The 21,729-nt window shown below is 46.6% G+C and overlaps 1 protein-coding gene across 2 annotated transcripts in view; it reads left to right on the top strand.

Moving 5' to 3' along the window:
• npas1 (neuronal PAS domain protein 1) overlaps positions 1–21,729 on the top strand; it is a 38,738-nt gene that overhangs the window by 4,971 nt on the left and 12,038 nt on the right. The window contains exons 2-5 of one of the 2 annotated variants that reach the window (XM_086164678.1): positions 4,815–4,991; positions 6,493–6,731; positions 19,572–19,639; positions 21,424–21,513. In XM_086164678.1, coding sequence (XP_086020804.1) covers positions 4,882–4,991; positions 6,493–6,731; positions 19,572–19,639; positions 21,424–21,513 — 507 coding nt within the window. In that variant the 5' untranslated portion in view covers positions 4,815–4,881. Of the gene's footprint in view, positions 1–4,814; positions 4,992–6,492; positions 6,732–19,571; positions 19,640–21,423; positions 21,514–21,729 lie in introns of those variants that run through there. The other variant, XM_086164679.1, reaches the window with a different exon arrangement.

The raw sequence follows: 21,729 nt of genomic DNA, 5'->3' as shown, positions 1-21,729 counted from the left end.
GTTCTGTCATTGTTCTTTCACCTGAAGGGGGAAGGCCGTCGCTTTGATAGTTTTATAAAGGAAATAAGATATTTAACCCGAAAGCGCGTCGCACGCCTTTCGCAACTTGTTCTGACTGGTTTCACGGCTGCCTGTGTGTGATGGGTTAGAGGTGAGATTTGCGGGGAAACGTTCATTTATTCATTCATTCATTCATTCATTCATTCATTCTCTGTACCACTTTTCCTGCACTCAAGGGGCTGGAGTCTATCCCAGCTGTCACTGGGCCGGAGGTGGGACCGGATGTGAGCGACCATCGCAGGATGACCTTTCACCCTCTCATTCACTCACTCATTCATCACCATATAAAGATCATCAACCATTCACCCTCTCATTCATTTTCATATGGAGTAATACAAGCATTCACCCTCTCATTCATTCACTCACTCGCTCATTCACATCTCATATAGAGACCAACTACAATTCACCCTGTTATTCACGTACCATATAGATATATGAAAATTCACCCTCTCATTCACTCACTCATTCACACATCATATAGAGAAATATTACCATTCACCCTCTCATTCAACCATCATAATAGAGATCAACAATTAACCCAGTCATTCACATGCCATATATACATACAATGATTCACTCTCTTATTCACTCACCCATCATCATATGGAGAGATACGAGTATTTATTCATTCATTCATTCATTCATTCATTCATTCTCTATACCACTTATTCTGCCCTCAGGGTGTCAGATTCTATCCCAGCTGTCATTGGGCAAGAGGCTGGACCAGATGCAAGCGTCCGTCACAGGCTGACCATTCACCCTCTCATTTATTCACTCATTCATTTTCATATATAGAGATACAAATATTCACTCACTCACTCATTCACACGTCATGTAGAGACAAACAACAATTCACCCAGTCATTCACAAGACATATAGACCTGCACTCAAGGAGCTGGAGTCTATCCCAGCTGTGGTTGGACAAGAGGCGAGACCGGACGCCAGTGACCATCGCAGGCTGACCATTCACCCTCTCAGTCACTCATTCAGTCATTTTCATGGAGAAATGTACAACCATTCACCCTCTCATTCATTCACACATCATATAGAGAAATACTACCATTCACCCTCTCATTCAACCATCAAATAGAGAACAACAATTCACCCAGTCATCCACTTATTCATTTATCGTCATATGGAGAGATGAAAGTATTCATTCATTCATTCAGTATTCATTCATTCATTCGTTCATTCTCTATAACACTTCTCCCTCACTCAAAGGGCTGGAGTCCAGCCGTCCCAGCTGTCATTGGGCGAGAGGCTGGAACAGACACAAGCGACCATTCACCCTCTCATTAATTTAATATGGAGCGATACAACCATTCACCCTCTCATTCACCACTCCTATAGAGACCAACATCAATTCACCAAGTCATTCACCCGCACATTTACTTAATATGGAGTGATACAACCAATCACCCACTCATTCACATGTTATATTGAGACATACAACCATTCACCCTCTCATTCATCAATCATCATATGGAGAGATGCAAAATCCACTCACTCATTCACACATGATATGGAGCAATACTACAATTGCATTTGCACGTTACATAGAGACATACAACCATTCATCCTCTCATTCACTCACTCATCAATTTGGGGTCTCCAGTGAACCTCCTGCATGTTGTTTTTGGAGCGCGGCGGGAAACCGTAGAACCAGAAGGAAACCCACGCAGACACAGAGACGCCGCCTATCAGAATCAAACCGGGGACCTTCTCGCAGCGAGGCAGAAGCGCTAACCGCGATTTCAAAAAGTCCTCCGAGGTGCACTTCCTTTGAAATTACCTGTGTGTAGCGCGGCGTTGAGCCGGCGCACCACATTCTCAGTCTTGGCCAGGCTCTGTACGGGGCCCCAGGGGTTGGGGAGATGAGGCATAAAACAACCATGTCTCTACCTAGGGGAGCTGGTGGCGAGGCGGCGAGGCCATTGTCTGTCTGCGTGCTGTTTGACTTAAATGTGTTCATTTGCCTCGCCTCTGACTCCCTACGGGGAGGGTCGGCTCGGGGAGGGAGGGGCCCGCTAACGAACCTCTGACAGCTGGAGGCCCTAATTAAACGTCCCTGCAGAAAATAAACAGAGCGGGAGCCAAGTGAGCAGCCAGAGAAATGCACGACAAACAGCGGCTGTGAATGCTCTCCGCAGTGCCCTCTACTCTGTTGCTGTTGAGATCTTGCCAAGAGAGCACGGCTCTATAGGGTAGGGGTCTCAAACACACACACACACACACGCACACGGATGCACACACACCTACAACACACTTATGAATATGTAGCACTGCAGCAACACATTGTGAACACCTGCGGTCACACTTGATACAGGTTGATACAGCTGTCGCTGCAATATATTTTTACTCCTAGTGCTCTCCGATGTCACACCTTCTCCCTCGTGCGCGGAATGAGTCGGAATCAAGCCGCCGGCTCGCCGCCGCCGCCGCCGAGATGGCGACACCCCTGACATTCGCCCTGTTTCGCCGCTAGCTAAGAGAGCATTAGCAGTCAAAGTGGCGGGGGTCCGCCCGGGCGAGCGCGTTAATGGACCTGCCCAACCTGTGACAAGGTTATGAGGCTGATTGAATAATTACTGTGGCGGCCCTTGTCTATTACGCCGATGTGTCCGCTCAGATAGAGGGAGACACGGAGAGCGATGGCGAGATTGTTGGAAACACAAAGATGGAAGGCCGGATTAGATAAGCGCAGATAGGGTCAATTAAGAGATAAACATAAAGATACACGGTGGAAAAGGGTGTGTGTGTGTGTGTGTGTGTGTGTGTGTGAGGCAGTAAACGCTTTCCCGTTTTGTTCCCCCCGTCCTACTGTATACACGATTTATCGGGTTGAGATCGAAAGGACGGCGAAGGTGAAGTTGTCGGACAGGGGCGAGGCGCCCTTTGCTCCGCCCGGTCCGCAACTTCCTGCAAAAATGGGTGGGTTCCCAAAACCGAGTGGGTTTTATTCAATTTTCAAATTATAAATTTAGCAGTTTTTTTTTTTATTTTATTGTGGGGATCGGGAAATGCATTATTTTACCACAATTGAGGTAAATTTGACCAACTTTGGGTCAAAAGTTAACTCGGAGCCTCTTCGTGTCTGCAAGCATCACAGCTCCGTCGTGACTTTTGCGGAGCAAAGCTTTGAGTGACTTACTCTGTTTATTAATGCACCCATTTTCGGAGTGTGTGTGATGTGAGGGATTAACCCACCGGGTTCCACCAACACCTCACTGTGTATGTTTTGGGATCATCTTAGCAATTCAAATCACACTCTCCATCTCCAGGTGTGCACATGATCCAATCTCTTGTCTCGCCAATCAGAAAAGAGTTCATAAAACAAATCTGCGATGACAATTTTGTTTTTTAAACAAAAAAATATATATAATGGAGAATTTTATGTTTGTCCTCCCACGAAGTGACGGTTTTTGGGAGATCAAGAATCAAGATTTTTAATCGTCAGTTGTATTTTACGATGAGAGCGACCGGCTTAGAGCATATACAGGTTTTTATAGAAATAACAATAAATAGGCAGATAGGTTATTTACAGTTAAATGCACGATACGGATGGTACGAAGGGTGATATGAATATGAATGAGTGCAAGAAACTTAGTGCAAGACAGGGACGGGAATGAAACAGGGACGAACTGCAAAGGCGTACGCTGGGGCGAGATATGCTATCAGGAAATGCTATTGCTAAAGCAAACAGATGTTCATGCAACGCTGTACGTTCACACTGAGCAAAAGAGGAACTACGTACAGGCACGTAGACACTTAGACGGGAACGTATCTCGAGTGACCCGTCTGTCGTTGTCTCGCGGTGACACCCAGGTCAAGTAGAAGAGGCTCATCGACGGGACCCTCTCTAATACGTATATACTCCCTCTGATCGAAGTTTTTCCCCAATTAAAAGCGTCTTCGGGAGATTTGCCTGCCTCTTGGGAATCCGAGAATCTCAGTGACGATGATATCTGTCAAAACTCGCCGGGCCGCCGACCCCTCTTAGCCAAGGTCAGCGTGGTCACTCTCCAACTCCGGGCGCACTCCATTTTCCCCCCGTCCCGGCGAAAAAAAAAAAGCTCCTCTGGCGTGATTGTGCTGACCCAGAGAGATAGAAGGGAGGGAGGGAGGAGGAGGAGGGAAGGGGCATCTCAGGCCCAAGGGCATGACACCGCCGTGCTCGGGGCCACACTAGCCCTTTAAATGTCAACACAGCACTCGGGGGATGGCGGGGAGGCGGGGAAGGGGACGGCGGGCGGAGAAGACCACTGGAAACTTCTCGCGGCGATCTCAATGCGTTTGGCCTGACGGAGGTGTTTTGCTTTTAAACCCCCCCCCCGTAAACGTGGCGTCTGAATATTCTCGCAGGGGCTGCGGGGAAACGTTTCTCTGATTGGGTTCGTCGCGCCTTCAAAGACGGACTCGGAGATTCGTCTCATGTCCGTCGCGGAGGGGAACGTGCGCAGAAGCACTTACGGCACTTAATTGCCTTTTGTTTCCGTTTCTTCCTTTTCTTTTTCCTTTCATTTTTTTTTTTTTTTTTCCCCCCGGCTCACCCCCGCCGGAGCCGCCGTACACGTGTGTGAGATTGCATTTGTAATCTTCTCCATAACTGCTTCAGATGCCGCGTTTCGCCGGGCGTTTGCTATTTGACGTTCTCCAATAAAGCCGTAATAGACTGAAAGGAAAATGTAACAATTGTCATTCAAGCGACTCTTTTCCTGTTTCTTTTCTTGTCATATTCCGTGCCTCCCTTTTAGGATCCCTTGGTCTGAGTGTGTGATATCCTCAGCCAATCAGAGCCTCCGTTAGACGCGGCGTTGGCACATGATTGGGAGAAGGATGGCGACCATGCCGTTTGTCAGCGAGGGGAAGTGTGTGAGCGTGGAGTGGGATTTCCTACAAGGACTGCTGGCCAAGCCTCCCACCCTGCCCTGGTGAGGCATGACACACACACACACACACACACACACACACACACACACACACACACACACACACACACACCAGCCTGATACTGTATAAGCCTGTGTGCATGCCTGTGAATTAATGTGAGCAAGGTGAAATCCATGCATTAACAACCTTGTGCACGCCGACAGCCTGGAAAAAGAATTTCCTATCAATGAAAAAGGCAGCCAGAAGACATAAGCGTGTTCTCCTTTGTGCTACACACAAGCCGTATTGTTGTTCACCTGCCAATCCTGTCAGAGCCCAATCCCCGCCCTTTAGCAGGAGATTAAGTAAATTTGGCTGGAATTATTAATGGGCAGTCATTTACAGGAGGATATAAAAACTAAGCAGAATCAATGTGTGTGTATTGATTGTTCTCGGTGGCTGGGGTCGAGGCAGTATAATAATGAGATGTTACAGAGGCTGGCAGCATCGGTACACACACACACACACACACAGAAACGTGCACATGCACACACACTGAAAGAAAACAGTTTTCCCCTATTAGAAAATTGCAGGGAGAAATAACAGTATTGGTAGTTTATTCAAATATAAACACGTGTGCACGCATAATGCGCACGTTGTTCTGTCTTCTGTTTCATAGGCGTGCATAGGGATATTTGCGCACACACACACACACATACACACCAAGTCGTCCTTCCCGGGATGAGAATCAGCAACGCAGCCAGAGGAGGACCCTGGTTCTTCTTTCTGTTTCAGTTGTGAGAATGTAACACACACACACACACACACACACACATGCATGCACACACACTTTTATCCCTGCACAGCACCGACACAAATTGTGAAGTGGCTGTGACAACATAATTCCACTGCTCAGGCCCCATTGAGGAGAGTCAATACCCAATCAGAGAGACAGGCTACCTGAGCCCCGGCCCCCCTCTGTCACTCCGCCCCTCCCTCTCCTATTGATCCCTCAATCACAGCGTCGGCTCACGGACCCGGGACCAGATGAGAGGGAAGCGGAGCGGGAGGGAAGGAGGGAAGGGCGGGCGGGTGGGTGGGTGGGTGTGTGGGGGGGGGGAAAGTGACAGATAGGCAGAGAGATTGTGTGTGTTCACATATGGATTTTGGAGCAAATGGCATTATTAGGACTCTGCTCTGCCAGATAGAATAAGGGAGTTTGTCTGTAATTACCAGACAATCTGCAAGAGATAGGTCAGGATGGAGATTGTTTCAGTCGAACTGCACGGGCGCCGTCGGTTTTACGTATTTATGAAATGAGTTTTTGGATTGACGCTTGGGTCATTGACACGGATCAATCGACAGGTGGTCAGTAAACGGTTACCGTGCGATAGGTTTACCAGCTACGTTGATCTCGACGCTGATTTGTGCTCCTCTCCCCCCCCCCCCCCCCCCCCCGTCACCGCCCGCCATTTCACCCATTTGTCCCGTCGCGTCTCGATCCGTCCGCCTCGAACCCCCCCGTATCGGTCCACGCCGCCTTCTCCCCATCCTCCCCATCAGCCTGCAGAACCTGCGTAAAGAGAAGTCGCGGAATGCGGCGCGATCGAGACGGGGCAAGGAGAACTTCGAGTTCTTCGAGCTGGCCAAGATGCTGCCCCTGCCCGGGGCCATCACCAGCCAGCTGGACAAAGCCTCCGTCATCCGGCTGACCATCAGCTACCTGCACATGCGCACCTTCGCCAGCCAGGGGGACCCTCCGTGGAGCCCTCTGCTCGAGGGGGACAGCAACTGCAGCAAAGGTGAGCTACAAGGGGGAAAAAAAACACCCCCCAAAAAAAGTATCACAAATAACGGCTTCGACGCCGGCGTGATGTTGCAAAGTGCACCGATTTTCGTTGTTTTCACGCACGCGCGTCCGGAAGCCTCAGCTGCACTGTCCGCCCACTCACCGCTGCCCGCAAAGATGCCCGCGAAAAACTCCGCCCCCATCAGGGCAATTACTCCAAGCCTATTAGCGAGCGTAATTGCTTGTGTTTGGTGTGCGAGCTCACGAGCGTATGCACGATGCCTGTGCATTTACGTCTGCATCCGCTCGCACAAAGAAAGACTTTCCTTTGGACTATTTCCTGTGATGCGTTCAATGCATGTGCATGTGTGTGTGTGTGTGTGTGTGTGTGTGTGTGTTCGAGCCCGAGAAAGAGATAGATGATACTCAAGGGGGGGGGGAGTTGGTGCAATTTGTAATTACAGAAATTAACTATATAGCAAGGACAGTGTAATTATACAGCTTGTCTAATTGCTACTATTACTGAGGGGAAATGATGCAGCTACAGTACAATTAGGGGCTTGTGTTTGTGTGCCTCTGTGTGTGTCATTATGTCTGTGCTCGTCTAATTTGAGGAAACCGGAGTAAAAAAAAAAAAAAAAAAAAAAAAAGAAAGAAAATGTCGTGTTGATCGTACGTAAGAGTGCGACTCCGGGGCGGCGAGTTCTCGCACAGTATTCCTGCGAAGACATCATGGATTTTGAAGGTATAAGTCGCCGGGGCTCGGCGCAGATGCGTCGATACATCGACTTATTTGAGGCCGTTGGGGAGAAACGGAGGAAGCACGGAGGCGAGAGATGCTTCACTCGGCTGATGGATTTATTCGTAAAACAAAGGAATATTTGTGATTAGAAAACAAAGTACGCTTGGGGCACAGCACGGATTCACGACGGCGTTATAGAAATTCACAGAGGTCTTTGGGTGCTTACAGTTTCGAATTCACTTTTATTTTCCTGCGTGTATCTAAAAGTACAAAAGCACAAACAAGCTTGACTCGCTAGAAGATGTTTGGCATGAACAGAATTCGCAAAAACCCTTGAAATTGGGTTTTTCAGAACACCAAAAAAAAAAAAAATAGCTAAGACGGGGGCTGGCACTTTGTAGTTCTTGCAGGAGGAATTGTACTAAAGATATTGCCAAACACACACATGTATTTTTGCTTTGCCCCGAACTAAGTTTATTTTGGAAGGTTTTTGACGCCCTCAAAACGGTCTTGAAACGGGACATTATTGAAACGCGCGTTTATTGAAACTGCATTATTAGGAGCAACTCCGATGGGTATAGACAGGAAGGATGAAAAAATACCGCTAACAGCAGCATTAAAAGCCATAACTATTAGCTGGTTAAAACCGGATCCACCTACATATAATATATGGATATAAAAAGTATGTGACATTTACCGGATGGAGCAAATTCCATATTCATGAACACTTCGGAAGCCTATCTTTACTGAGCGATGGGCATCTGCCATGTCTTTACAAATACAATAAGGTTAGACTCAGAGTTTTGAACTGGCACCAAATTACCAATGTGGAGTGGATTGTTTTTTTTTTTTTATTCAATTTAATTTTTTTCATTTTTTTCATTTCACCCACCCCTTTTTTTTTTCTCACCCCCGATATTTCTGTTATTATTTCATGTCATGACATCTCATTATATGTGGTATATATGTAACTTGATACAGAGAAAAACGAAAAAAAAAAAAAAAGAAATGCTTGGAATAACCGATGATCCAAAACCATGCAGGAGGTAAACTGGACAACCTAGATGTGTGAATGGATGTATGTCTCTACAGGACTGTCTCAGAAAATTAAAATTTTGTGATACTTCTTTATCTTCTGTAATGCAATTAAAAAATAAAAATGACTTTTTTATGGTATTCTAATATTTTGAGATATGATTCTTGAGTTTTCTTAAGATGTAAGCCATAATCAGCAATATTAAAACAATAAAAGGCTTGCAATATTTCAGTTGATTTATAATGAATCCAGAATGTATGACATTTTTTGTTTTTGTAATTGCATTACAGAAGATAAAGAGCTTTATCACAATATTTTAATTTTCTGAGACAGGCAATGAATGAATGAACTGAACCGACCGAAGAAGCCTCTGGGATGAGAGTTGAATGAATGGATAACCAATGTGCAAATGTCTGGTTTCCTAAGATAAAAACAAACAACGCTCAGGTTGCGATTATTTGCAGAATAACCGCGTTCGGTTGTGAAAACTTCTTCGCCTCCAAGGACCTGTGGAAATGTGAGAACCTGCAGGAGAGTCTCATTCATTGTCAGGCCTGAAGAAGCCCCTTGAATGGTGTCTCCACTTCATCTAGTATCCACAGCTGAGGCCAATTGGCCTTCATTCGACCTTCCTTGGACGTTCAACAGCCCTTATGGTCGGAATCACTTAACGCGAGTGTAAAATTAGCATTTTCCCCTCGGTTTGGTTTGTTTTTTTCGCAGAGAAAAAAAATTCCGAGCCGACCGAACTGCGTCACTCCAAACCATGCGAGAGCGTTCACTCATTGAGAGGGAGGAGACCTGCGACTGCATGAAGAAAGTTCTGTATTCTGAGGAAGTCGTATGTTGACAACTTTTTGGCTTCCCATCTTTAACAGATGCTACAGTTATTGGGGCTGCTTAGCTCCGGCTGAGCGGGCGCTTGTGCCAGAATGAGTTTGGATTACATTTATAACCCAAACAAACAGACCGAGACCAGGCTGAGATCGCCGTGTTCGGTCTCGACCCGAGCGAGGACCGCCTTCTCTCGCTCGACTCGGTTCGACGTTTGGTCACATGGTGGCACGTGAGTGGTCGTCACGGTCGCGAATCCCCGACTCTCCTTATCTCTCTCCTAAGTCCGCGTTTCGATCCCGCATCGCGTTCTTCATCGCTCGGTTTTCACTGAGATCCCGGCTGGTTTGCCTGTTGGTGCGACTAATTGGACCTGGTTTTTAGCAGAGAGCCCATCCGTTGTCGTTGGCGATTGAAGATAAGATAAACTTTATTGATCCCCAGGGGGGAAATTCTTTTGACACAGCAGCGTAACAACATTAGTGTTAATAAATATTAATATTAATATAAATAGAGAGACAATTAGAAAATAGCAAAAGACGTCAAGGATAAGAATGGAAAACAAATGGAAAAAAAAGGCAGTAAAGGTAAAAATAGACAACCAAAATGACAACATAAACACAGTGACAATAGCAATGACTAAAATTAAATGAATACATTAAAAATAAGCAGGATGTGAATGGGCTGAGATCAACGGGGATAAAATAGACAACAGTTTGGGCATGACACGTTAACTCGCATCGTTCCCAGGCCTTACGATGCACTTTGAAAGTGTGTCGTTAAAGAATAACAAAACTTATAGAAGTGTTTTAAACACAAAAGCGACCGACCATCACAAGAGCTGTTTTTCTTTTTTCTCATTTTAGCACATTTGACTAAAATAGGTTTCTAATGTGCACTTGAGTGTGCCTATGTGTGTGTGTGAGTGTGTGGAGGTGGGTATTATGCTGCATCCTCAGCATAATAGGCATTAAAAGTCACTCCCTCTGTTTAAAGTCTTATATTTACATCCCATTTGATCTAAATGTTGCTTCTGCAGAACAGACGTCATATCAGATGTCGTTTCCACGACGATTAGATCTCCACTGGACGACAAATGTAAAAGCTGCAGCGTTACTCTTTAGGGGATGTTGCTGCATTTGAAATCCGCCGGTTTAAAAGGAACAGGCTGCTTTAATGAGTCGCACTTTTTATTTTACACCAACACTGACTCAACAGGTGTCAATCAAACATACGGTTGTGGACGAAGAAACAAAAAAAAAAAAAAAACGCCCCCCGGAGACGGATCAGTCAATCAAGCTGCCTTTTTTCCTCGCGTCGACGTCCCCCGCGTCTGTCGCTGTGCTTGTTATCCGGAACCCGGCGGCTCTGCAGCACCGCTTAGACTGACCGTTCCCGCCGCCGTACGGAATCGTACCGTCCCAAATCCTCGAAAATGGTCCTAAACGCGCGTTCATATTTCATTCAAGGCGTAGCTCCGCGGGAAAAAACAGAAGTTATTCCGAGGCCCATGTCGCGTCGTGAGATCAAAACCCCAAAACTTTAATATATATTTTATTAGGGAGGAAATCTTTGGGTTCCTCTCGGTATCTTTCGCTTCCACGCAGCAAAGTGGCGTCTGAGATCCTGCGTGATGTCCATACGGCGCGCTCACACGCGGCCTTGACTGCGCGCCGTCCGGCGTTTTTTTTTTTTTTTTTTGCTTGTTTTTTTTTTTCCCCTTCGGCCTTGAGAAAAAAAAAAAAAAAAAAAAAGAACACCGGCTATTTAGAATGGTATGTGTGCATTTACCGGGAGCACGGCGGGAGGAAGACAGATGCGATGCGTGCGTCTTACACTACAATGAGAAGCGTGTCTGGTACAAATGCGAAGCAGAGCTGTGAGCGTGTACCTCGGAGTCTACAGGAGCTACGTGAAGGTCATGGCGAATTGCGAGGCACTCGACAAAAAACGCAATAAGCCGCGGCGCCTTCAGGATGAAGGGCCGCGCCTGGAGCATCTACGCCTCCAGATTATGGGCTAATATCTGGAGTATTTTATTAAACGGGCGGAGATATTTACAAGCGGGTCATACGGGCCCGGGCGGGGGCCGGGGCTGAAAACGCGATGCTAATTTGGACATCACTTTGAACAAGTCTACCCACAATGCATTGGCAGGGTTTTAAGTGTGATGCATGACTTTAATTCCGTTAGTGGAATGTGGTCAGAGCTCGGCTGAATGGGAGAGGACTCGGAGGAGGGGAAGGGACAAATGTAGAGGGAATAAAAAAAAAAAAAAGAGAGGGAGAAAGAGGGGAGGAAGGCGGTGAGGAAAAGGAACGGGAGGAGGGGGTCGCATTCCTGTGCATTCCATCTTTCCCGAGCGTTTTTGGACGGGGAGAGGAGAGGAGAGGGATGAAGTGAAGGGGAGGGGCCGCTGTGGCTTTTGTCTGCTTCCCACGTTTCAAAGCCAGTCTTGAAAAATGAATAGACAGAGGAAAATCAATTGCATGACCTTCACAGAGAGAGAGAGAGAGAGAGAGAGGGAACAGGGGAGAGAGATTGAGAGAAGAGCAGACGGGAGGAAAGGGGGAGGAGAGAGACAGATTATGGAAGGGAAGGAGCAAATGAAAAAGAAAAAGTAAAACCACCCGGGCTTTTCATTCACTCCGTGTCGCCGTTTGCGTCGCTTCCTTTCCCCCCCCCCTGTTCGCCGCCGCCGCCGAAAAAACCCCTTTGGTCTCCGGCGGTTCCCGCTTCAAAACGTCTTGGCAGAAACCCGGGTTCGCACAGAAGCTTTTATTTTGAAAAGTTCCCCGCCTCCGCCGGTTCACAGTCTCACGTCAAACGGAACAGCGCCACATCGCCGCCGCCGCGCCTCCTACCCAACTTTTGACGAACGCGTTTAGCAGAATTTGAATATAATCTTCTCCGGGACGAGGCTGGAGAGGCGAGGCGGCAGACGGCGGCTCTGACAAACGGGAATCGCACGGGGGAGAAGAATTGAACCCAATATGAGAAAGAGTTCCTCTGGATCCTAGGAGAAGTCTTTCGGGACGCTGTGTGTGTTCACCGAAAAATACGTGCAACTTGAAATTGTCTTGAATCGATCATTCCTAATAACGCCTCCGGGGTATTTGTTCATCCACTCTGTCATTTAAAATCAGAAAATCAGTGGTATTGATGTTTTTTTTTATTTTAAAATAACAAACAAAAAAATAACGCAACAACCCCTGCGAGAGTTCGGGAGACGTTTTATTGCGTTTTATTTGGGGAAACGAACGTTGCATCTTAAAGTTTACCGTGTTGGCCACGTGTCGGCGTAAAGTTATAAAACACGATTTCTATTCGTGCTCCTAAAAAGGGTTAGAAGCCAGAGAAGACAGCGATTCGGATAGAGTTAGCGACGTCGGTGTTAAACAATATAAAATACATGTTTTGCCAGCAAGAAGGTCCCTGGTTCGATTCCGACCGAGGATCTTTCTGCGTAAGTTTCCTTCCACAGCTTCATGAGATACCCTAGATTTTAGGAAACACCGAGTTCTCCAGACTTGTGAACGGTTGTAATATATGCCGGCGAATAACAAGGGAGTTTATTATTGGATGTCTCTATATGACGTATGAATGAGTGAACGTACGAGTCTCTATATGACGTGTCAATGAACGAGTGAATTGTTGTAATGTCTCCATATGATGTGTGGATGAGTGAGTTATTGTTGTATGTCTGTATGACGTGTCAGTGAGTGAGTGAATCGTTGTATGTTTCCAAACGACTTGTGAATGGATGAATTGCAAGTCATCAAACGACATGAGTGCGCAAGTCAATTCTTGTCTCAATATGACATGTGAAAGAGTGAATTGTTAAACGTTTTCATATGATGTGAATGAGCAAGTGAATGCTTGTATGTCCCTAAATGAACTGCGAATGAATGAGTGAATTGTCGTTTGTCTCCATATGGCATTAATGAGCGAGTGAATTGTTGTATGTCTCTGTAAGATATGTGAATGAGTGAATGTTTGTGTCACAATATGACGTGAATGGGTGACTTATTGTTGTATGTTCCCATATTTCTTGTGTATGAGTGAAATGTATGTCTTCGTATGATGCAAATGAGCGAGTAAATCTTAGTACGTCTATATGAGATGGGAATGAACAAATTGTTAAATGTCTTCATATGATGCGAATAAGCGAGTAAATTGTCATATGTCTCTAAATGACCTGTGAATGAATGGGTGAATGGTTGTATGTCTGTAAATGACGCGAATGAGTGAGTTTGTTGTTGTATGTCTCCATGTGTCCTGTGAATGAGTGAATTATTGTTGTACGTCTGTATGATGTATCAGTTTTTATGTGTCCCCATACAACCTGTGAATGGATGAATTGTATGCCAACATATGATGCGAATGAGCGAGTAAATGGTTGTATCTCTTTATGTGACATGTGAATGACTGAATTGTGAAATGTCTTCATATGACACGAATGAGCAAGTGAATGGTTGTATGTCTCTCTATGACGTATGAATGTTTTTCTCTGAAAATGACACGAATGAATGGCCGAACTGTGGTTTGTCTCTAAATGACGCAAATGAATGGGTGAATTGTCGCGTGTCTCTAAATGACGCGAACGAGTGAATCCGTCGGCGGCGGTCTCTATATGACGTGGGAACGAATAAGTAAACGGTCCGACCCCTCTCGCCACCCTGAGCGGAGGGGGAAGCGGCGTAGATAATGAATGAATGAATTTAGATCACCGATATAACATTATGTATGAATCCAAAATCAATCGAAATTCCTATGTATTCCTATCAGAATACATAGGTATTCCTATCAGAAATGGCGACGTCACTGACTGGTACCTGGAGAGTAATGAGTGAGTGGCTGCTCAGTGGTATGTAGCAGATATAACCTGATTACAGGTAGGTGTTGTCATGCAACGCGCGGCGCCCTCCACTCCTGGAGTGCAGAGACGCCGTTCCTATTTAATGCGCTTCTTCACAATGTAGAAACGTAATGACTCGGCTTTTAAAGCAAAAACTTTGCACTTTGAGTTTAAACCCTGTCTTTTTTCCTTTTTTTTTTTTTTTTTTTTTTTCTTTTGCATTCTTTGTTCCATTGTAAAGCCCAACTTATAAAACGTAAGTGAAATCTCAGTCGGTCTCAACCCGGAGCGGGCGAAGCTCTCGGACTAGCGTTTACCCGGCGGGCCCTGGCAGACGCGCGGTGACTCCGAGCGCAGGCGTGTTTATGAATAGAGAATGAGGGATTGTTGTCATATCCCTAAATAGGGGCGATATTCTCCCGTTCTTTTGTGTCTCCATGATTAACGGGGACAAATATGCCGGGAGTCCGTCCAACGTTTCACAAGAAGATGCAAATGCGAGACAACTGCGGCGTAATCCCGTTTGACCGTGTCGGAGTGCGTCCGCAACAAGCACTTGGTTTCAAGCAGCTTTATAAAACCGATTCCCACCGAGCGGGATGCTTTGCATCTGTGCGTGGACGTCGGGGCGACGCCGTCTAATAACGTCATCTCAGTCCTATTGAACGTGACAAAAAAGCAAAACAAAAACACCGGACCTCTTGGCGGAGTCTGCGGTTTTAACGTCCAATAACAACCCCATCGGGGAAACCCGGGAAAAGGCCCGCCGCCGTTCTTTATCAGCTGAGGTGCCGCTCATCCGTGCTGCACTCGAATGTTTGAACGCACGGATTCATCACAGTTAATTCACTTTCTGATTCAGTTTTGTTTTCTTGTTTTTTTTTTTATCTGTTTTTATCCAACTATGTACATCATTTTAAAAATGTTTCAGCTTCTAGCCGGGAGTCCCCGGTTAAGCTTGCGTAATGACAAGAAAAACTCTCGATTCTTGAGTGTTTCGTCATTCTGGCATCGGCGGGAAGGAACAAAAACAGTATTGAGTCCGAATTATAGTCGATCGTGAATTCGCTTAAAAAAAAAAAACAGATTTGGATCATTTTTGATAACATTACCGTTCACCGTTGAGCGGCTTAACCTTTTAATGGGTACAATATGGTAGCTAGTGCTCCCCTACACACACACACACACACACACACACACACTTTTACAAGGTACTGTACAATGACAATCCCCCGCCAGCAACAGGGGCCAGCTGAAGTGTTTTACTGTCTCTGTTAGTGAGGTCAAACACACCTCTCTCCTGCCAAACGTCGGTGACATTGACTTTAATTCTGCCTCCTCTCCTCTCTCTTTTCATTTTCACCGCCGTCTCCCTCGCCTCCCCTCCCGTCTTGCGCGCCGCTCCTGGTTTTCCTCCTCCTCCCCCCCCCCAGTGCGTCCGCCTCCCCTCTAATTCACGGCGTTAAAAGCAGCCGAGGCTTTTAAGGGAAGTTAATTGCACTCAAATTATGTTCGACCGCAAAAAAAAAAAAAAAAAGGAGCGGGGGAATGACGGAGCGGGGCGGGAGAAAGAGAGAGAGAGTGAGATAGAGGAAAGAGGGAGGGAGGGATGTCGGAGTGAGAAGATAATTGTGAGGGAGGCCGCGATTCGGGTCACTCCTGTTTTTTTTTTTTTTTTTTGTTTGTTTGTTTGTTTTGCTTTTTTTTTTTTTTTTTTATCCCTGCGTGTCTGTCGGCCGGAACATTCGGATGGCGGTAAAGCGCTTGGCGGGCGATCAAACTCGCTTTTTCGGTCGCGCAACTCGAGCGACGACGCGCAAGAAGCCGCGCCGTCGGGCTGTTATCGGTTTGGTTTCCATGGTAACGCCCCAACCTGGTTAAAAAGGTTGACAGCACGGTTGGGGGGGGGGGGGGGAACTGTATGAATATACGTCTGTCTGTGTGTAGGCAGGTGGATTCTGCGGCGCGTGCTCTTGTGCATGACCATTACTCATGAACCTAACTGGGACTAAATTATGTATTAGACAGAGGTATAATGAAAATCATTAAAATGAAATTTCTATCTTTTCTGCTCCCGGAGCGCCTGGGAGGCCCCGAGAATTGACCCGTGAGTCAGACTGTAATTAATGTGTCCGATCCCAACCTGTGCCGTTCTGTTTCTTATTCCCACAATGAAATTAAGCCTCGCCGCCGAGACGGAGAGGAGCGATCAAAGATCGCCCGTGCACGAGCGCTCGCGCGTTACATGCAAGTGTGCATCGGGCCGTGTAGGAACCCTTGGTTTTACCAAGTTAATGCAACAAACTTGACATTGGGGAAGATCAGACGGTCTAAACACCGACGTCTGCACGAAATAAAGGACGTTTGTTGACCGCGGATCAGCCGCAGCCCGTCGGTGCAGCTTTTGTGGAAAAGTTCATTTTAATCAACGCTAATTCGAGGTTTTCCGACGTCTGGGGTGGGATTCAGGGCGCATCGACGTTCCTGAATGTGCTTTAGATCGCTCTCGCTACAACTCACGACGTCATGACACATCCAAACTTTACACGTCACCTGAGACACTCGACTTGTATGTACAAAGCACCTTTATCAGTTATGCTCATTTTGTATTATTTTCTATATATTTGTTAAGAGAGTTTTTGTTATATCCTTTTGTTTATTTATATTTTACTTTTTTTTCATCCTTCCACAGTGCATATCTTCCGTTTCGTTTCATTCTCCCAGAGTGGAATGACAAAAAAAAAAAAAAAAAAGAAAAAAAAAATCCTTGAAGTTGATTCAAATGTGAAAGCTGTTCCGCGTCGTGTGTATTTTTCATGCATAAACTCCAAGTTTAGCCACGGAAACAGCCATGCGGTGACACTTCCCCGCCGCCGGTGTCACTTTTTTTTTTAATTAGATAAATTAGCCTTACAAGTAGATGCAGACCTGAGATCGGGTCAACACGCGGTTCGGAGAGATTGCGAGCGAGCTTGTTTGTCTCACCGTTCAGTTACAAAGGTGAGATGTTGCGAAAATACGACCCGCGCTGAAATGAACTTGGCCCAAATGTTTAATTTCTCTCAATACCTTTGTGCACAACCGGGATTTCATGTGATATAATTAAAGACTCACGGTCACAAGCGCACGCGGGCAAAGCTCAGGCGCACACACACACACACACACAAACACACACACATACAGAAGTAGAGTTCACAGCACCAACACAGAAGAGTCTTTGTTCTCGGGCTAAGATAGCAGCACACTGCTGTGAGACTTTCTCTCTTCACATGTGCACATTATTGTGTGTGTGTGTGTGTGTGTGTGTGTGTGTGTGTGTGTGGGTGTGTGTGTGCACGCACACATAGACTCACACACACACACATCCCATCCACTGTTTTGGTTTCCTGGCTGCCCTATTGTACACTGGCAGTGCTTTAATAAATGGTCCACTGTGTATTTGTGTGAGTGTGTGTTTAAACTCATCCATCAGCCTCCCCGGCCTCATGTCACATCAAGCGTTTCCTTCGCCCTGCTGACACTACTCAGCACTACTGATCACCCGCCGTCACCTTCACTCCTCCAGGGATCTGTGGCATGAAACCCAGGACACACACACACACGTACTATGAATACCCTTTCACTCATGCAAGATGTGCAGACCAAAATCACAGTGGTTGTGTGTCCTTTTTGATTCTCCCCCGTGTGATCGTGATGGGTGTTGCTTCCTCCAGACTTCCCGGTTCCAAAGCCCCATCGTATGCCCACAAGGGAGACTGACAGGCAGGCAAAGAGTGAGACGGGCTCCCCATCCCCCCTCCAGGCAGTGACTGGCTGGGCTGAAGGGTCCCAGCACCAGACCCCCTTTCATAGCCCTGAATGGACTTGCCTTATTTATATTCACACTCTGTCACACAGGGGGACCCCAATCTCACAATGCCACTGTGGCTTTGTCCGGCAACTCTTTATTTGTGTGTGTGTGTGTGTGTGTGTGTGTGTGTGTGTGTCGAGTGAGTGTGTATGTGGGTATTTGTGTTGTTTAATCGTAAGGTATGTTTCCACTGTGTGTTCTGTGCATGGGAATTCATTGCAGTGTTTATTCCCGTGTGTGTGTGTGTGTGTGTGTGTGTGTGTGTGTGTATAGAATACCTCCTTCTTCTTCACCTTACCCACTTTACCCGCCCCACCTTTCCCACAGATGGGCAATACATATATGTGTTATTCTGTTATTGTGTGTCTGTGTGGATTTGTGTGTGTGTGTGCGTACCCAACGCACACGTGTGTCAAGGTGTGTGTGTGGGTGTGTGTATGTGTTCGGCTGTAACCCCAAGCGAGGCTTTCATTTTCCTGTCATAACGTGTATTGATTTCCCTCAGCCTTGCTTTGACACACACACACGCACACCCATGAATACACCCCCCCCAACACACACACACACACAAACACAGAGATACCAATGATCCCTTAAGTCGCACACGTGGACAAACCTCTGTGTGTGTGTGTGTGTGTGTGTGTGTGTGTGTGTGTGTGTGTGTGTGCATGCATTCACAGCCATTGCAGAGATGCATTTTGCCTCCACGTTCACATAAATAGTTTGTCTCGCTCACATCGAGAACATTGTGTTCAAGAGCATTCCTGTTGGAGCAAGATTACTTCTCACATATGGTCCCCAGTTTTACTTGCAGGTGTGCACGCACACACACACACACACACACGTGTGCACGCACAAACATCACGTACTCTTTTTGCATAAAACAGTAAATACGGCTGATTGCTAAATTAATCTTCCACGTCACTGCAGCCCCCCCGCACCGTCATCTGCTTGGGAGAAAGTGATCACTCCCACCTTCCTCAGTGTTTTCTCATTTTCCCCACCTTACCTTTTCTGCCTCTCTGGTACCTCTCCTCCGCCCCCCCTCCCCTGCCTAACCACCTCCAACTCTATTTGTATTGTAATTGCCTTGGTAAACAGCACCACTTTGGCACTGAAGCAGCTCTGATAGCTTGTGTTTGGGATGCATTAAGAGTGGCGATGCAGACACCGCGTGTGTGTGTGTGTGTCTGTCTGTGCGTGCGCACGTGTGTGTGTGTGTGTGTGTGTCTTCGCATGTCTGGTGAAGATTGAGCCGTGTGCATCATGAAGCACCCCTCGTTACACTCGCCCAATCGCGTTGGTCGATTTTTCTCTGTTTGCATGATGATCGGTCGGCGTCGCCATGTATCTCATTGCAGGTTTAAAGACATCGCCGACACGTCACTGAAGAAAATACTCCTTACCGAGCTTGTCGTCTTTTATGAAAATCGCTTTTGTCTTTAAAAAGCTTTTCCTTAATTTGAAAAATTCATCTTCACGATCACAACAGCAGGTGCGAGTGTTGACAGTGTCTCTTTTCTCTCTTTGCAGTGAGACGCTCATCTCATTCTCTAGCGACAGACATGTTTGAACAGCACCTGGGGGCGCACCTCCTGCAGGTAACCGACGGGGTCCACCTCCATTTTTAATAATTAACCGCGCGGAGAATCTTTTCTCCACGACAAAGAAAACGTCGACGCTCGATTAACAGTTTCCCCATCTTCACATGTCAAGCTGATCAAATATGTATTTGGCTCACTGGGCTGAGACGTGCTTTTTGGTTCTCGCACTCCGGCTCTCTCAGGCTTACATTTCAAGGCAAACTTCTCAGTCATGAGCGCACACACACACACACACACACACACACACACACAGAGGCGTGCATATCCCATAAACCTCAAATGCACAGATGATATCGTTGGCTGTCCTGCCTCCCTTTCGCACTGACAGATGAATGGAGCCTGAGGGGGACTCAGGGGCCAGAAGGCTGCAGGAGTGACAAAATGCAGGATGTCGAGACAAAGACCCGGCAAATTGTGCCTTAAAGTACAGCAGGAGGAGGCTGAGGGAGCGGAGCTGCATGGGAGAGCAACCAGAGCGGAGAAGGATAAGGAGAAACTTCAAGGATTAAAAGAGGGGAAAATAAGAGTGGGGAATAGGTAGAGAGGAAAAAAAAAAAAAGACAAGGGGGGGGGGGAGCGAGAGGTGTTGGGGTAAAACAAAGAAATATTACATATGCCCGCTCTCCTCCGGCATTTTAAAGAGGAAGGGAGACTCGGGGAACGGCGCTGATAGAAATCAAATTAACGTTCCAGAAAAACTGTATGATTCTTTCCTCCCAGCCGTCCTCCCGCCGTAATAGCCTGATAATTGCACTTTAGTTCCCCGACATTCAGGCGGCTGGTTTCTCTTCGCAACGACACACGACGCCCCACACCCTGGCCACACATTTGCATACTGGATGTGTCAGTTGCATAAATTACCATTGCCACTTTAAGCACTGGGCCGCCAAAATAGCAATCATTCTTCTTGAGCAAAGTGGGCTCTGCTCTCCCCTGCCCGCGTGCATGTGTGTGTGTGTGTGTGTGTATATGTGTGAGCCCGTGCGTGCATGCACGCGCACGTGAGGCTAAGTCTGATGTCGGCTCGCTCCTGGATGCTTGTTATGACGATTAATATTATTCTCTGAAACAGTCCTCTGTAATGGGCTGGTTGTATACCTTTCACTTCTCATTAGAATCACTGCAGGCTGTAATGACTCTGCTTCTGTCTGCGTCTCAGATGTCGTCTGCGAGTGTGAGAATGCACGAGTGTGTGTGTGCGTGCGTGCACGTGTGTGTGTGTCCGGGGTGCAAGATGAAACTTCTTAGCTCGTTACAGATGATTGAAAGAGCTATATGAACTCAGCCTTTTATGTCTCCTCTATTTCTTTATCTATGTGTGTGTGTGTGTGTGTGTGTGTGTGTGTGTGTGTGTGTGTGTGTGTGTGTGTGTGTGTGTGTGTAAAGGTGTGTGTAACGCAAGTCTTGTTGACAGCTGTTGTGTCTGGCAGCAGCCTTCATCTGTGGGTGTTTTTTCATGCCGGGTCACATTAGCGTGTGCCTGCTTGTGTGTGTGTGCGTGTGTGCCTGTGTGCATATGTGTGTGTGCGTATGTGTGTGTGTGTATGTGTGTGTGTGTGTGAACTGGAATATTAGCGGTTTTGTAAATGCACCTGTGAATACAGCGGAGACAGAGGGATGACGGGTTGTTTGTTAGTTCATTGTTCAATACACGCTAATTGCTCTAATTTGTCTGTCTCGTTTCTGTTTGCCTCTGTCTGTGTGCTTGTGTGTGTGTGTATGTGTGTGTGTGTGTGTGTGTGTGTGTGTGTGTGTGTGTGTGTGTGTTTCTACATATGCAGTCTCTGGATGGCTTTGTGTTCGTGGTCAGCCAGGAAGGCCGGTTTCTTTACATCTCAGAGACAGTTTCTATCTACCTGGGACTCTCACAGGTAAGACAAAACGGTTACACACACACACGCACACACACACATACACAAGCTCAAAAATAGTCTTTTTTTTTTTTTTATTAATTGCCGACTGCTGCTACACAGTTGCGTTTTCTTGTCCGAATGCGTGTAGCGGGAATGATCGATTGTGTGTGCGCGCTTCTTTTGCGAGTGTGTGTGTAAGTGTGTGTGTGTGTGAATGACAGAGGAATAGAGAAA

The sequence above is a fragment of the Fistularia commersonii genome, chromosome 18, assembly GCF_037954325.1.
Source record: "Fistularia commersonii isolate RoL2024-O1a breed Wild chromosome 18, RoL_Fcom_v1.0, whole genome shotgun sequence".
In the NCBI taxonomy this organism is placed as follows: domain Eukaryota; kingdom Metazoa; phylum Chordata; class Actinopteri; order Syngnathiformes; family Fistulariidae; genus Fistularia; species Fistularia commersonii.
This window is presented reverse-complemented; position numbering and strand designations above follow the sequence as displayed.